Below are 17,842 nucleotides of genomic sequence, written 5' to 3' on the forward strand. Positions count from 1 at the left end.
TGTATGTCTTCAACACATGTATCATACAGTTAGAACCTTGTCTGAAGGTTAAAATGAAAGGGGTGCGTAGAAAATATTCTTTATTGTACTATTTCAGAATGCATGTGAAGTAAAATGCCTGAACAATTGAACTTTATAAAGTGTTTTTTAAATGCTTCCAATGTTTCTTAGCTTAGGAGAATCCTCTCCCTGCCTATTGAATGAATTACTGCATGTTACTGCATCTGTGCTTGACCGTTCTGACACTGCTACACACACATTCTTTGCATTTACAAATGTTTGAGAATTATAGGAGGCTATAACCGATGTAAAAATGAGTATTGTATGTTGCCAAAAATCCAGAGGCAATAACAGTGCATGAACAAATAGGACACATCTTTTCAGCACAGAAGTACTAGTACAGATTTTCCCAACCTTTGTGCTCTCTCTGGCCTATCTAGAGCAGCTGGGGATGATAGGAATCACAATTCAATGCAATTTGACATTAACAGCTGAGGGAAGTTTGTAGTACTTACTCTGGCATTTAAGGACCTACCTGCAAATATGGAAGTGTAATTTTTGAAGAGTTTTATGCATTGAAAAAGAGGACACAGAAACTGAGATACAATATTGCCACTGAATTGTGCAGAGGAAATAGATTCTTTAATCTTGCATTTAACTAGAGCCAGTTTGGTCTAGTGGTTAAGGCAACAGCTAGAAACCAGGAGAGGGAGAGTTCTAGTCCCACCTTAGGCCTGAAAGCCAGCTGGGTGACCTTGGGCCAGTCACTCTCAGGCCAACTCACTTCACAGGGTTCTTGTGGGGAAAATAGGAGGAAGGAGTATTTAGGCATGCTTCCTGCCTTGAGTTATTTATAAAAATAATAAAGGTGAGATAGAAAATAAACTATCTTGACCGTTTATTTATCAGACATTTGAGTTCTAGTGGAACAGTCTGCAAAGATGGCTCCTATGGCAATTACAGCAAGCTTGTATAAGTGAGTATGGCAGACAAATTAGTTTAATTCCCAAACATAATTTACTGAATTACATTTGAGAAGGAAAGCTGAAAACTTTGTACATACTTTTGTAGCTCAAAACTTCAGCATGTAACATTTTCTTACAGAACAAAGATTGGTAAACCACAGCCCCAGGGCATCATGAGGCCCTTAGAGTTCCTTTGGACTATGCGGGCTGAAAATTGAAGGCAGTTTCCTTTCATTCTGAGATGAGAAACAAAAATGGTAGTGCAAGACTTACAATCACCATTGGAAAACCTGAAGAACCTGGTTAGGGACAGATTACCATGGAAAAAAATCTATGTTGTTGCTAACTTTGTGGCATATAAATTCCTTAAAAGAAGCCTGTCTTTTTTTTTTAAAACCCTCCCTCTTCCTAAAATCCAGCTGCACTTCTATTTGGTGTGACCCCACCTACTTTGCAGCCATATTGCCTGCCAGATAAGCAAAGAAAGAGGGGCCCTTACATCATGCCTGCCTTGTTAGCTTCCTATGAAAGTCTGTTTAATCATCTGAACAGATCTTTGGCTTCATAAAGCAAGGCAGTTTTTCAGATATCACACATTTTCCTTCAGATTCATTCTTTAACTGAAATTAAGAAAATGGAACTAGGTACAAATAGTTAATTTATAAAATCTTATTCTTTTTATTGATAAAGTGACACCCACAAGGATATATTCTTTCTAGTATAAGAAATATAGCTTAAATATTCAATTAGAGATAATGTGAAACTAATGTGTTAGTATTTTATCATTTTTATCACAGGAGAGCTAGTTTGGTGTATTGGTTAAGGCATCAGGCTAGAAACTGGGAGACTGAGTTCTAATCCTGCCTTAGGCAAAGCCAGTTGGGCAGTCACTTTCTGTTAGCTCGAGGAAGGAGGCAATGGCAAACCACTTCCGAAAAATGTTTCCAAGAAAACTGCAGGGACTAGTTCAGGCAGTCACCAGGAGTCACAAACTGACTCAAAGATGTACACACACATTTTTATCATGGGAGAAAATTACTCAAAACAAAAGTACTAACTACTTATTACTCTAAAATAGTTAGAAAACTAGTGCAATTTTTAGAATAGGAAATGAAACTTTTCAGTTATGAGAAACAGGTGAAGTAGCACATCAATTTACTCAATGGCTCAAAATGCACAGAAACCAAGTTCAATACAGTTCTTCGCACATAAATGGAAATATAATAAAAGGAGTCTTTCATCCTTAGCTACCAGAACACTGGAGAAAGGTGGGTTCCTTGTTCACCTGAAACTCTTGAGTCCCTCATAGGCATGCTGAAGAGCTTTCCACATTCTTAGAGGACAGTACTGTAACATTTCAGCTGTACATCTTTTATTAAGACTAATTCTCAACAGTTTCACAGGTTGTGTTTGTTCATTAAGGACCGGGAAGTGAGAGAGACTTCTTGAACACTTTGAACCTTCCTGAACATCCAGGATATGGTGGGGGTGGAGAATCATAATGTTCTCTTAATGCCATTGCTTGATCATAACTTGGCAATCCTATCTGTTCTGTACCATGAGGAGAGACAGGATTTAAAGAAAACTCTTCTTGTCTTTGGAAGATGATAGAAGAATTATGCCTCCTGCAGCTCCTGTGCCTAAAATAAAAAAAACTTTGATGAATAAGAATGATCAAAAGTCATCCTAAATCAATTGAAACAGCTAACATTAACATTTTCAGCTTACTAGTTTAGAAGTTAGTTAATGCAGCCATATCAATCTAGCATCTTCCAGGGTGGGAATTCTAAGAGTATTTGTCCCAATGCAGCTAAAGGAGGTCACATTGGAGAAAGTAGTTCTCATTTATTTTGAAGAAAGGTAAAGGTTTTTTTCTTAAAAAAATATCTGGCTTCCCAGTATTTCCCTTCATGCATTAATTTTTTAGATGCTGTGGAACACTATGGAATGATAGTTTGATAGTCTGATTCAGTAAATAATTTTTTGGGAGAGAGGAAGTGACCTTCCTATGAGATCAGGGTCACATATGTACACTATGGTGAACCAGTACTCTGGGGGAAAAAAATGTCATAGGATCAGGCAACCCTCAGTTCTTCCCTTAGCATCTGCTGATGAAAAGAGCCATGAAATCTGGACAATTTTATCCATGATTTCTTGAATTGCAACAATGCCCCCCCTCAACAAATCAGAGTACAAACCAAGGGGGAAAAAGCTTGAGAGTCTGTTTGTTGCAAGAAAAACAAGCCCAAATTCCTGACTGATATGTAATACTAAACACAGCATGGATGATATCACCAGATTTGTTAGCCTTGCCTAATAGCAACAGAAGCCAAATGAGAGTGATGATAATATGAACCAGGAAATGGCTCATTTTCAGATAAGCCCGAATTATAATTCTAGTTTAGTCACAGTACCTTATGAACTTTTCAGTCCAGAAGTTTATTAATTAATGTTAGAATTTTTGGTACACTTTCAAGAGTTGATGAGACCTCCAGGAGGCTTCAGGAAAGTGAGACATGCAGAAGCAAATAGACATTAATCTCAAAGTCAAGGCCATTTCTTCTGTTAAACTGCTAAATGCCATAAATAGTTTATTTATAAACTCATCAGTTTTTAATGCCAGTAGGATTTTATGATAAAAATTTAACTATTCTAGGCATTTGGAGGAATAGTGTTAAGTTTTTTGAAATAATTTTATATTGAATTAGAGGAATTGGAGTATCTTTTTATTGAAATAAATGTGTATTTTTAAGATGCCTCTTTGAATTGCTGTCTTTTGAGGAACAATTACTCTTAAATGAAAATAGTTTTTTCTTTGTTTCCAGGTTCATGCAACCTAATTCTCAAAGTCTGTTTGTAGTTTATTTTCTGCCAGAGCTTAAAACATCTTACATGGGGGTTGTCTTCATTTTAACCCTACAAGAACCCCTGTGAGGTAGGTTAAAGTGACTGGTCCATAGTCAAGACAGTCTTGAACATGGACAACTTAAACATAGTTGGCTTGAAAACACTCACAGATCTACTCTAACAGCATAGTCACTAGACCATACAGGCCACTTCTCTCAACTACTCCCTACGCTTCTCCAATGTCTAAATTCAATTTTCAGATGCTTTCAATATTTCTATTTCAGGTTTATTTCATATCATTTTGTTACCTTTGACCTACAAAAACTGTATCTGCTTTCACTGACACCTAATCATAAATGTCTCCTGTCTGGTTATTCTGGGTACAGTTACAACGCACTGACTTATAAAGTAGCTTACATGTAAGGGGTAAGATTTAACAAATCTGATAAATGATAAATTGTTATTCTGCAAACTGATTGACAACTATAACACTGTCTGCAGATAATACAGGATAATCTTATACACTCACGAACACATATTCTTGGGTTTATGGAAAAAAGACACTTAAAAATGTAAAATAATGCTAATAGGCAATTCACTGTATTTTATACATTTTTGTATTACCGATCGAAGCAAAAATTTGTAGCTCAGGGTTGAACTGTGGAGTCCTTGGTGCTCTCTGAGCCTTGTTGTTTTCTTGCAGACGTTTCATTGCCAGGCTAGGCAACGTCTTCAGTGCGAAGAGGGAGTGGGCCTTGCTCTCTGTTTATATACTGTCCAGCTTGTGTTGGTGGAGGTGCTGTTCTCTCCTTGGGAGAGAAGGACCACTCCCTGTTCGCACTGAAGATGTTGCCTAGCCTGGCAATGAAACGTCCGCAAGAAAACAACAAGGCTCAGAGAGCACCAAGGAATCCCCATTTTTGTATTAATCTAAAATTAAATTAACTGAAAGTGATTAACTTGAATTCAACACTATCTCACTAAGTTTTCTCATGACATTTTTAACTGTCATATAAAGTTCTGAAGAAGTGACAGCTTATTACAATGATGCAAAGCTTTCTAGAGGAAATAACAGAAACCACTTGGATTTTAGGACAAAACATAGGCAATGAAATGGTTACACTCTATTTCTCTTTGCATGGGACACAAATATGCAGATTGATATATCCTTACAAATATCTTTTTTGATGGGGTACCCATATGTTCTAGGCTATAATGAACAGATTAGCACTAGATAGAATGAGCACATGAGTTTTAAAAATAGTTATACAAAAAGATAAAATCAATTTTAAGATAGTAGACATTTCAAACTGGTACCAGCTAATAGATATGGGTCATGAGTTGTCATATTGTCACCTTTCCAAATCACAACATCCCATAATAATATTTGGATAGAAACTGCCATTTGCTATTTACAGAAGCCAAATGACAATTGTAAAACAAGTAAACAACTCCCTGCAGTGAACTTCAGCAATCACTAGTGGTGATTCTCTATAAAGGACAAAGTGAAATGCTACTTTTATGAAGAAGGCTTTGGTCTTCTACATCAAAGACTACTGAAAGCTGATTAAGTTATTACTCTGAATCCACTGTTGGACAGAATAGAGTGTGATATGTGCATGAGTCTCTTCTACAACTTGGAACAATTTGAAACAGTAATATTCCATAGAAGCGGAGAAGAGGGTTTTGTTGATACTACATGCCATGATTTTTAGAGCTTCCTGTGGTTCATTCAAAGCATTAAACATAAAAGAATAGTGTTCAAACCATTCCTGTTTAGAAAAAATTTATCAGTGAAGCAGTCACGCTATATTGTTGCTTAATATCCCCTTACCCAGTTTCTAAGAAGCTGCTTCATGCTTTCATAGGCTATCAAGTAAAAACTATTTTCAAGGATTAAAGCCCCCCCCCAATGTTTTGTTACTGAAGAACATGTTAACGGATGACATCAGAACTTAACCATAAATAGCAACTTGTTTAAAGAACGGTACATTCTAAAATCATCAACATTCTAGCTGCAATCCTATTCTAGATATGCTTTACAACTGATGGCCCTAAGAATGAGCTTTCTCACTCCTTTAGTAAGATAAACTGATGAAATGTGATGTACAACATTAGTAATGCCTTTGTCTTAAGAAAAGGTATGCCTACTTTTTTTATTTTCAGCTTTGAAACACCAGCCCCCTTACTGCCAGAAAATATGAACTAATTTTTCTCTACACATATTGCAATATCTGAAGAAAAATATATACAAATATACAGGTTTTAATACGTGTTTTAATCTTTATGAAAATATTACATAGCTTCAAGATTCTATGTTTTATTTAATCTGTTAGGAAATTTCTGGAAGGAATCATAACTCGTAGATAGATTTTATGCAATGCATAAGAAAAAGTCCCAGATTCAAGCTCTGCCATGTCTAGCTAGGGCTGGAAATAATCCAAAATGAAATGCTGGATAATTGTAGAGTCTCTACTGAATTAAGTAGACCAACATTTGGACTCAGCATAATGCCACTTTCTATGTCCCTTTTTGTTATTATCCATATTCATCCTATCCTTCAATTCCCAATTATTAGTGGTCCACAAGTTCTCTTAAATCCTCAAGTCTTATCTGTACTGCTGCCAAGCCAGTCTTCCAATCCTGTACCTATTCAAGTGCAGGATCTTATACTTCCTGTTGGATTTCCTTTGAGCCTGTTGAGGTTGTTTTGAACTGTGATTTTGCTTATGATATTAGTCAATCCCCATCACCTGGGGTCATCTACAAATTTGATAAGCATACATTCCATCTTTGAAGTCATTTATAAAGATGTAGAATAGCATTGGGCTAAGAATACAGCACCAGAGAATCAATGTTTCCTTCCAGGAAGATGTAGAACCATTTATGGGTACCCTTTGGGTGTAGTTATTCGAATAGCTGCATATGTTCCAGATCCCATTACTGTCTAGTTCATATTTATTCACCTGGTTTACTAAGAGTATGATATACTACATCCACAGCATTCTTTTGGTCTGCCAAACTAGTCACCTTATCATTAAAAAAAAAAGGTGAGTCTAACTTGTTCTTGACAAATTCATGCTGGCTCCAGATAATGGTAGCATTTTTTAATGCTTGTCGACATGGCTTTATTATAAAAATTAAACTAACTATTCTATAATTTCCTGGGTCCACCATCTTTACCCTTTTGAACATTGGGACTGTATTTGTTCTTCTTCAAACCTCTATCACCTCACCAATTCTCCCAAAGTTATCAGGTACATACAGATATTGCACAGCATAAATCCATGCAGGATATAACTGGCAAATGTAAACAGATAAATACATAATATGTCCCGATACAAATATATATTTAATGTTGATATCAACACTGAAAACGATATTGGTAACTGCAGCATTTATTTTCTTACCCTGGTAATCTTGGTTTGCACTTTCTTTGGCATAGATAATAAATAAGCAATCCAATTATAATCAATAGTACTCCAACTGCAATCAGTCCAGTCAAAAGTCCTATAACATCAATCTTCTCTATTGCTTGGCCACCTGCACAGAAGGAAAGACTATGAAGTGTATTCAAATCTCTCATTGTTTCCTAATCTACCCTAGATTTTATACTCTAGATACTTTAACCCAATATTGCCAAAAACATGATTATAGTATGCCAATAAATATATGGGATAAGCTCCTTAAGTTATTTTCTGCATTTATAAAAGCAATATACCCATTACCCATCTTCTGAAGAGCAATTATAGCTCTTAAATGCTAAAGAATTAGATAACAAGTAACAATAAGTGGATAAACCCAACTGTGTCCATCCATGCATGAAACCCATTCTACTACCACATCAGATTCTCCCTTTCCTCTGCATCTCCTAAATTTGCTACAGAGAGTGGGACAAACCCTAGTTTTTGGTATGGCAGAACAGAGTTCCCTTAGTACCTGGTGAATTCTTTCAGTCTATGCTGAAAGGCCTGAACAAATTAAATTCAGCTTTTGTTTTCCCCAATACTTTTTCCTATGTAATTCCTACATAAAAATGCAGTCTTTTCAATGGTTGTATCATTATATAAATATTTATATAATGATACAACCATTGAAAAGTAGACTGCATCTTTATAATTCCAGCAAAGGTTGTTAGCAAAGTGGGTTTAGCCTATAGTTAATTTATAATTTGTTGGCTAGACCCAGGACATCAGAAATGAAGCATCTTCCATGACTGGGGAGATTATTGCTTTGCCCAAAGAGGCTGACTTTCAATTATTTCCACATTTTATAACACTGAGGAAGGCAGAAAGAAAGACAGACAGACAGACAGAAAGGAAGGCTACATAGAAACATACAAGCAGGAGAAGCAGACTTCCAACCTTCTTTTGCAAAAGAAGCTCTCAAAATGTGCTGAAACCCAATAATTTATTCAAGGAGGTAATAAGTAACTAGTTTCACTAGGCTGACTATACTGATTTTACTTGAAATTGTGTGTGGTGTGGGGGGGAAGAGATCATTGCCTTCCCTTATTTTTCCTGTATGCTTCCATTTCTAGTAAACTTTGCTGGCTTTGTAAGAAAATTTCTCATTATGCACGGGCAAGGCTGCATGATAAGATGCTACACATTATGTTTCAATATTGGCATCAGACTGGCTAATTTCTGGCCTTTAGGCAGGAAGATCCAAAGCATATTCCTTTCTATCAGGGGGTAGGTAGAACTCTCTGGGCCCCAAGATAAACCTCTCTGCTTAGGCTGCTCGATGATGAGAGATCTTGGGTACCAAGCTTCTCCCCTCCCTCCCACGCTGCAGCAATTGAAGGCAGGCAGGAGAAAGGAAGGAGGAGGATAATACAGTGGCTTCTTGTTCCCCCGACTTGCTGCTGCTGCTGCAATAGGCCTGAGTCCTATAAGGATCTCCCCTCCCCTCAGTCACCACAAAGTATTCCTTCCTTGCTTTGGCTGAAGGGAATTGCCCTTTGTAGAATAGCTAAAAACTCCCCAACTGCATAGATTAGGACATGTCAGGAAGTTCAGCCTGACCAGTGGCAGCTTGTCATAGGTATCTTCTATTAACAAACTCTTGGAAGGGGTCAGTCAGAAAAGTTTTATATTAATCATCCAATTTGTACCAGTGTCTTAGAAAAGTTTTGGGGAGGAGATTCAAATGGGGGAACAACAGAAACTCTTATATAAGTAGACATTTGCTAGCATGATATTGGGATGTTGCTCAAAATCTTCATACATTAGCCCACAGATAATTGAGAACACAATGTGTTTACTACAAATATATGACTTGCATGATCACAGCATATGACAGAGCAGATAGTGGCAGGAAATTAAATATCTGAGTAAACAAAATCTTGCCCTTCTAAGCATTACTAGCTTGTGAGAAAACACTTTTCCATATTATAAAATGCAGCATCTAAAAGAGAAAATACCAAGTCACAATACCATGGATATCCTTTTCTAGTATAAATTCAATCACTTTTACTGACAGTGTCAACAATTCCTTTATTCTATTGTGTACATCAGAAGAACCACAAGGAATTCCTTATAGAAGAGGAATATACTGATTACAGCTTGGTCATCTCTTGTCTGCCAAATCCATTGAAAGACCAGCTTTAGCACCTCACAGATAGAAGACATAAACCAAGATACTATTATGTCAAAAGTATTCTAATACATGACTATGTTGTTTTTGTCTTACCTGTTTTTGAACCAGGACCCCTAAGAGTATATTCAGTCCAAAAAGACATCTAAGACAACAAACAAAAAACGATGTGCCTAGATTAGGTCTACAAGAGCCTAACCATGATTTGCTAATTTTTTTTTCTGAAGGTAGACAGATTTTGCCAGATTAGCTTTTAATTTTACTTGCTTTCAAAATGCTTAAAACTAGACATTAAATATAGCAATATCCCAGCAATTTCTTTGAAACATACATTACATGCACACACATTTTTAAAGAAATTTCAATTCTCTTTGAATCGAGAGCCATACTTTTCTAGATAAATAGAAAATATGTATCTATGCAACTGCCACACATTTCAAGGTCTTTACTCCCTATAAGAAATCAACTAGTAAGTGAAGTGGTGAGTTCCCTTCACTAGTAAAGTGGTCACACACAGTTTGAATAGCCAGCTTTCTTAGTCCCAAGAAGAATAAAGAGTAGAGTAGGTATTCCTATTTCGCATGTTCACCCCATCTGTTTGATAGAGATAAGTTTCTCTGCTTGTTTCAGGGATTTGGGTTTATAAAGACATTTGCTGGTGTATTTGATGGCTACTTTCTAAACAGGGGATGGTTTCCATCTCTGCATAGCACTTCAAACAACTGAAGAAAAATATGACCTGAGCTAACATAGAAGGCTTTATTATTAGGGTAGATAAGAAACATTAACAGTTGCTTCTATGCAGAGTATACTGTTGACCTGTTATCAATCGATAAGCATGCATGTGTCAAATGATGAGTAGCATTGATATTTAATATGTCCTCCATGTAAGTCATCAAAATTAAATTACTGTTTTTCTTGAATCTCCAAAAAATTCCCTTGTTTCCTCAAAATCACATTGCTCTTCATAGCATTCTCTTTCAAGATCCCCTTGGGTTATCAGTTCAAAGTCAAATCTGTTGTATAGAAGGTGTCGTCCAATGAATAAATTGGCTTTCTCTGCAAAGATGAATACTAAAAAATAATTAAAACTATGTTAATACCATAGCTTTGTTTCTAATATAAATGAACTTATACCAGTAGTGTTTGCCAAGGATTTGTTAAAATATTTAAAACCCCTAATCACTTCAGTTCTTATATGGTTATAAACTCATAAATGCTTATTGTTTAGCTACGGCTACATTGAGAAAGTCATATACCACTCAATGATTACTGAGAATCTGTTTTTAATCATGCTATATATTTTTAATCTCCTATGTTTCCCAAGTCACACCAGAAAACTGTGTAGTCCTTGTGGTGTATACATTATTTCTTCCACATTCCTGAAACAATGACAGCATGAGAAAGATTAGGAAGTATTACGTCTACATGCCAGAATCCATTTTTTAGCTTGACTGTCATTTATTATTAGTGAACTTTGTGAGTTAAAATATCTTTTACTTAAATATTATGTTTAAGATATGAGAATACTAGAAAAATATATTTTAAAGATTCCTACCATTTCAAATTCCTATCAAAAGATATAGACATAATTTTCTGGTCAAAGCAACTGAAACAGAAGATAGGCCCAGTGTTGTTTAATTTAACAGGTCTCTCTTTAAAGCTATCTATATTTTTTTATGAAATACAAAAGATGGGAGAGGCTTTGTTTGGCTGCATTATTTTATTTACTGTTGCCTTAATTTTTTTCTCAGATGGAAATATGACTTATATTTTAATATACACAAATGGAATTCCCAAGAAGAAATAAACAAACATTTTTTTAATCCATTCAATTGTATCTGATTCTCAGAGACTACCAGGACAAGTCCCTGCAGTTTTCTTCACCAGATTTTTCAGAAGTGGTTGGCCATTGCCTCCTTCCTAGAGCTGAGAGAAAGTGACTGGCCCAAGGTCACCCAGCTGGCTTTGTGCCTAAGGCAGGACTAGAACTCATGGTCTCTAGCCTGATGCCTTAACCCCTACACCAAACTGGCTCTCACACATACATTAACTTGTATTAATTGTTATTAATGACAAAAAGCTAGTTGTTTTGATGCAGTTCCATTCCTCATTTTATAGATTAAGAAGAAATTATACACAGGAAAGCCTATGCTACTGTAGTAAAGTGCACAGATCTTAATAGCTGCCCACAGAGATTTTCTGATATTTAGGAAAATGTGCTTATTTCCCAATAACTAAGGAATACAGTTCTCTAAGACCGCAGGACTGGAACACATGGACATGGCATCCTATGTCCTATAGATCTGCTAGTCTATAACTGCAAAATGTCAGCTTGGCCAAAGGTCAGACCATACTGGAGTTATAATTGAAAACATATGGATATTATGGATATGGCTGTTTCTTAACCCACCTTGTAGTTTAACCTTACCTTATTATTCATTAAAACCTATCATTATTTTTACATTTCCTTTAATTTTGCAAAGCCAGTTAGAAGTAAAACTTGAAAACAAGTGTGGAGTGTGCCTTCTATAATTAGAGACTCCAAAGCCTAGTTTACATGTTACTCACTTTTGCCTTTGTACAATCAGTGGCTGGCATGCCTGAGAGTTTAAGGGGCAACAAGATCACCTTGTGCTCTGGCTTGAGGAATGGAATCACCCATTAATGGAATCACCTACTGTCACCCTTAATTCCCCACCCAACAAAACAATTGAGGCAGTTTTTTTTTTTCCCAAGGGGAAAGAGGCAAATCTCCATAACCCACCTAAGCCTAATTCTACAAAATATAGCAATGTTCTTCCAACATCTCTGTGTTATATTAGCATGCAGTAGTATAGATCTGGAAGAATCTTTAGACTGCATCATTGTTCATCTTTACCTAACATAAATTGTGGAAGGTGAAAGGTCCCCTGTGCAAGCACCAAATCATGTCTGACCCTTTGGGGGGATGCTGCTTTCATGACGTTTTCTTGGCAGACTATAGTGGGGTGGTTTGCCATTGCCTTCCCCAGTCAAGTTACTTATTACAAAATATTATAGAAGATAACCAGCAGGAATTTATTAAAAAGAACCTGAACTTGCTCAAAGAGGGTATATATTAAAAGCCACTATCAAATTTGGTGAGACTGGAATGTGTCAAGGCAACTTTGAAAATGTTTAGGGGTTAGGGTACTGTGAGCAGATTGGCAAATTGCTGTCATATAGTTGGACAATCTGACTTGATCTCAGAAAGATAATGAGGGTTATACCTGTTTAGTACTTGAATTTAGTTTGTTTTGTGCTTCTGAATTAGCCTTGAGTCCTGGTGACTAGCTGGAAAAGTTCCTGCAGTTTTCTTGGCAACATTTTTCAAAAGTGGTTTGCCATTGCCTCCTTCCTAGGGCTGAGAAAGAGTGACTGGCCCAAAGTTACCCAGCTGGCTTTATGCCCAAGGCAGGACCAGAACTCACAGTCCCATAGTGTCTGTTACCACTACACCAAACTGGCTCTCTAGTACTTGGATGGGAGACAAGAAATCCTGAGACTGTATAAACTGGAAGTAAAATAAAATCCTGAAAGAAAGGCAATGGCAAGCTATCTCCATAGCACACCAAAAACCAGAAAAAGAGCTTGACTCATAGGTAATTTGAACAAACATGGTCACATTTTACTGAAATTCCTCCATGGTTACTCATTTTATTCCAAAATATTCATTCAGTTAAAGGAAGGAAATAATACCCTATGAAATTCAACTACTGAACATTAATATACTTATAAGTGATAATAGAAAGAGTAAAGGAAAACCTCACAGGAATACTTGTTATATACCGTCAAACTGAGTTTGGGAGAAAATAGGGATTTCAAAACTAGCTAGGGCTCTAAAGGCTGCAGATATTCCTGATGATGAAATCTGGTAAAACTTTGGGTATATTAAGGGATTAGTATTAATGCTGGGGAATTCTACTTGGATTATAGGGAAATTATGTTCTAGGAAGGAGAGAACATATATTCATATAATTGGTTATAACATATTATTCTGATCTTCAGCAAAATATGCTAGATAAAGAGAAATTGTCTGGGAGGAACTGGTTTAAATCCAGAACAATTGATCTTTAGTTTCATCCCTTATGATGACTACCGCAATTCATTATATTGACTATACATACCACAATAATGAACTCCAACTGAACCATTTTGAGCAACAGCATCTAGGTTAGGCTACAGTATGCAACCATAATTGTACACTTCCTTGATGATTTTGTCCTTCATATTGGAACAATTTTAATACAAACAGATTCAAAATGGTTAATATAAATAAGTTACCTTCTTCTATTGCATCCTTCGATTCCTTGAATTGTCTTGAGCAGTGAGGAAATGCAGACAAATGTAAAAGCAGCTGAAGTAGCAAAACGTAAAAAAATAACATACCCTGATGCCTGTCAAGAAAACATTAATAGATTAGTCACTGCAGACTTTGAAAAAGGACTAATCTGGCTCTAAGAATATCAGCCACAAGTCAGCACAAGTCAAATACAGTGAACGCTGCATTGGAAACAGGTTATAGGACTCCCACAAACTAGCCTAACCTGTACAACCACTGTGTTTCATAAGATAAATGACACAGATTGTTCCCAGAAACTGCCCAACTGCACAAGCATCAGAAGGAAAGAGGCAATATTATTACTGAAGAGAAAGACAGGGTTACACATGCTAAGCATTTGTATACCCATCTGCTAGCACATTTCCTTTGCATACAGAATTTTGCTTGGGAAAGTTGCCTGGCTCACAAAATCCCATTCACAGAGCAAAAGATACTGAACTACAGAAATGAAAGGACATATGACATAGCAGAAATCCGCGTTTACTGAAGATAGTAACCAGAACCCACAAAACAAGTTTAAACATTGCCAAGAACTATGCCCTGCGGATGGATTGACTGATTTTCCCTCTTTCAAAAATACCCCGGCCTCACCAGACCCAGGTGCTGAAACGCGCTTTCGTAAGAGACTGTGAACTGGGGGGACCGCTGCTCTCCAAGCACCTTTGGACTAGCTGCAATTACAGCAAGGTTTTCCGAGGGCTGGCTGGTGGGTTCACAAAAAGTTGACTATATCAGAGCAGATCTCCGCGTGGGAAACTGATCCCCGCTGAAGCTAAGGCTTAGCTAATCCCACTAATAACTTTCGAGCTCTCTTTCTCAAGATTATTCCGTTTTCGGCCAAACGTCAACGCAAGAAACTGATTCGGAAGGGCAGCGTATACCTTGAACAAGCAGGATAAAGGAAAGTAAGCAAGCGCTAGAGGCAAAGGAACGAAAACACCTCTCTGCTTAAGTCACGCTGCCCACCCGCCCTTTCCTACATTATTTAGAAACAGAGAAAGCAATCTTGCGAAAGTCCCAGAAAGACCTTTCACTGGAGAAAGTTTATTTCCGTCGCTCGAGGAAACCCCATGGGAGGTGGGTGGTTCAGTGATTTTCCTTTTGCCCACCTTCCCGCCCCCGAACGGCCTCTCCGAGCGGGTACTTCTCCGGCCTTCACGTTCTTACCTGCTGCTTTCAATGCGCAACTTTTGGAACGCTCGTGCGGACCGCGAAGGAAACCTCTCTCCCCCTCTTTCGAGGGCTTCCCGGGCGGCTGAGAAGGGCTGAGATCACATGATCTCCCGACTGCTGCCTTTGTAACCGCCCACCTGAATTCTGGGCGGGGTCCGGAGGGTTGGAGAGAGGACTCAGCTGCGGAAGGGAGCGCGCATTTAAACGTTTAAATAAGCTTGTACGCAGTGTGTCGAACCAAGTTTTACTTTACATGTTCAGAACTGAATCTCCTGGGAAACAAAGTATTTTGCTGTCCTTGTTCCTTTCTTTGCGTAACGCGTTGAGCGCATGCTCGTTGGAATCCGAGAAAATAGGAAAGTTGGGTTTGGGAAGCGTTGTGTTGCGATTTGTTGGACTGTAATTGCAAATAAGTTTAAGAATCACTCAAAACGTTGCTTGTACGGTTGCAAAAGCTTATCTACCATCTGAAATAAAGTATGATTTTATTTCTACTTCACTCTATTCATTTGACTAGTAGTGTTGGTATGGCAATTTAACTTTTAAATTTAGGATGAATTCTGGCATGTAATGCTGCTTGAAAAACTATAAAACCTGGTTGGCACAAAATATAAGCTGCTGGAATGCTTCAGTGCTGTTAGACTAGTCTTTGCTCCTGTGAATGTGTTTTATGAAAAATATGAATAAGCTTCTACCACATTTTCTTGATGCCACCAGATCTGGAATTACTAGTCCAGCTGAACAGAGCACTAATAAACTTCTTTCCTGTACAAATTAAATTAGACTGAGGACTGGAAATGCTCTTGTCACATACTGAATTATTTACATTAGCCCTGATAAGATGAGTATGTGTGGCCTGCACTTTATGCTTTGACTCATTGAAAACTTCATCCACAAAGTTGCTTTAATTTAGTTGTGATTAAGAGTGAATGTACACACAAGAGAAAATGATGTTTACAACAACTGTTTTTTGGGGAACTTCTTTGAATTACACAGTGCTACAAGACTGGCTGAATCAAATTTATTATGATTACTTTATAGGTAAGGGTAAAGGTTTCCCTTGACGTAAAGTCCAGTCGTGTCCGACTCTAGGGGGCGGTGCTCATCTCCGTTTCTAAGCCTTAGAGCCGGCGTTGTCATAGACACTTCCGGGTCATGTGGCCAGCATGACTCACGGAACGCCGTTACCTTCCCGCCGAAGCAGTACCAATTAATCTACTCACATTTGCATGTTTTCGAACTGCTTGGTGTGCAGGAGCTGGGACGAGCAACGGGAGCTCACCCCGCCGCGCGGTTTCGAACCACCGACCTTCCGATCGACAGCTCAGCGGTTTAACCCGCAGCGCCACCGCGTCCCTATGATTACTTTATAGCATAAACTAAAAAAAACCGCAGTACTCTGAAGCACTTTTATGGTTGTATTTGGGGCATTGTTGCACTGCCTTCCTCTTCAGACTGAACTGGGCTAGGATATTGTTACTATTGGACATTGCCCTTTGTACTGCTTCAAGTTTTGTGCATGGCATTGCTTGTATAGAAGGGCAAAGACTTGAAGATTCAAGTCTGCTCTGTTTTGACCTACTTCAGTTGGCTGTGTTGTGAGCAGACAATGGCACTGCAATCACCAGGCCCATCTCCCAGTCTCCTTCTCTCTATGTGTAATTTTTGTTGACACTTATGTTCACTGAGCAGTTGATTGGAATTGTAATGCCCTCTAGTGAAATTTTAAAGCAGTTGTGCTTGTTTGAACTGCATTTAGTTTACTGTAAAGTAATTCACTAAGTATCTAATATTATACCTTCTGATGCCTTTCTGTGTACTCTTCATTTTTTGAATTATACTTATAAAGCAGATTTAAAATACTCCAAATATTTTAAAGTACCATAAAATGAAATATACCAACAGTAAGTGTCTAAATATACTTCCATCTTGCTGCTATAGTTTAATGATTTACATTAGATTATAAAGAGAGTCAGTTTGGTGTAGTGATTAAGGCACCAGGCTAGAAACCGGGAGATTGAGTTCTAGTCCCACCTGAGCCACAAAGCCAGCTGGGTGACCTTGGGCCAGTCACTATCTCTCAGCCCTAGGAAGCAGGCAATGGCAAACCGTGCCGAGAAAACGGCAAGGGCTTGTCCAGGCAGTGTCCAGGAGTCAACAACACTGACTCGAATCCATAATGATGATGGTGATGATGATGATGATGATGCAACATCCAGCATATAACTTGGAGAGATACAAGATATTATTATTTATACCAAGGGAACTGAATTAGATGACCAGGTCTCTGAAATGTTTTTACATTACACAGATGAGATATTGGCATGCATTTCCTAGTATGGCTCCAGAATCTGTGCCTAACAATGATTGTTGGTGCCAAACCAACCTTATTAATGCAATGTTTCAACCCAAAGGTTGCCAATGCAAAGGTTGCCAATGATATTGGATTGAGTATTTATTTATTTATATTTATTCATCACATTTCTATAGCAGCCCATCTCGCAAATGTGACTCTGGGTGGCATACAATTAAAAAACAGACCATAAAAAAGAAATAAACATTAAAAATCATGCCATAATAAAAAATCAATATTATTAAAACAACTAGAAAAGAGTATCCTTGGTGCTACAAACAAGGTAGCCATCTTACCAGTTGTCCATTTCCCTGAGATCCCCAAACCAGTTTGACACAGCCACATTACCAAGGACAGGGCCAGTCTCACCTCTGGAGGAATGATGTTCCACAGGGTGGGTGTAATGAATGCCTAATCTAAAACATGCTCAGACTCATGAGCAGGAATGCAAAGATATCTGATTTATTAAAGAATAGTATGCAGGATCACAAAGAAAGCTCAGAATGATAAAAGCACGCCAAATGTAAACTAAAAACCCTCGGT

The 17,842-nt window shown here is 37.7% G+C and overlaps 1 protein-coding gene across 1 annotated transcript; it reads right to left on the bottom strand.

The window, feature by feature from the left end:
* Positions 1 to 987: 987 nt before the first annotated feature.
* On the bottom strand, positions 988 to 15,018 carry PRRG4 (proline rich and Gla domain 4). The gene is made up of 6 exons (XM_063289517.1): positions 14,941 to 15,018; positions 13,716 to 13,828; positions 10,321 to 10,484; positions 9,507 to 9,555; positions 7,223 to 7,355; positions 988 to 2,605 (listed from the first exon to the last, which is right to left on the bottom strand). Exons 2-6 carry the CDS (start codon positions 13,816 to 13,818, stop codon positions 2,383 to 2,385), a joined length of 672 nt encoding a protein of 223 aa, XP_063145587.1. The 5' UTR covers positions 13,819 to 13,828; positions 14,941 to 15,018; the 3' UTR covers positions 988 to 2,382.
* Between the last annotated feature and the right edge of the window lie 2,824 nt (positions 15,019 to 17,842).

This window comes from Candoia aspera, chromosome 1 (genome assembly GCF_035149785.1).
Source record: "Candoia aspera isolate rCanAsp1 chromosome 1, rCanAsp1.hap2, whole genome shotgun sequence".
In the NCBI taxonomy this organism is placed as follows: Eukaryota; Metazoa; Chordata; class Lepidosauria; order Squamata; family Boidae; genus Candoia; species Candoia aspera.

What these genes read in the sequence shown, in the direction of transcription:
- PRRG4 (XM_063289517.1), bottom strand. Translation starts at nt 13,818, where the DNA reads ATGTTATTTTTTTACGTTTTGCTACTTCAGCTGCTTTTACATTTGTCT. An exon ending in GAAGGATGCAATAGAAGAAG is followed by an intron (nt 10,485 to 13,715) that starts GTAACTTATTTA and finishes ATTATTTTTTAG; the next exon opens with TATTCATCTTTGCAGAGAAA. An exon ending in TGCAAACCAAGATTACCAGG is followed by an intron (nt 2,606 to 7,222) that starts GTAAGAAAATAA and finishes TTTTTATTTTAG; the next exon opens with GCACAGGAGCTGCAGGAGGC.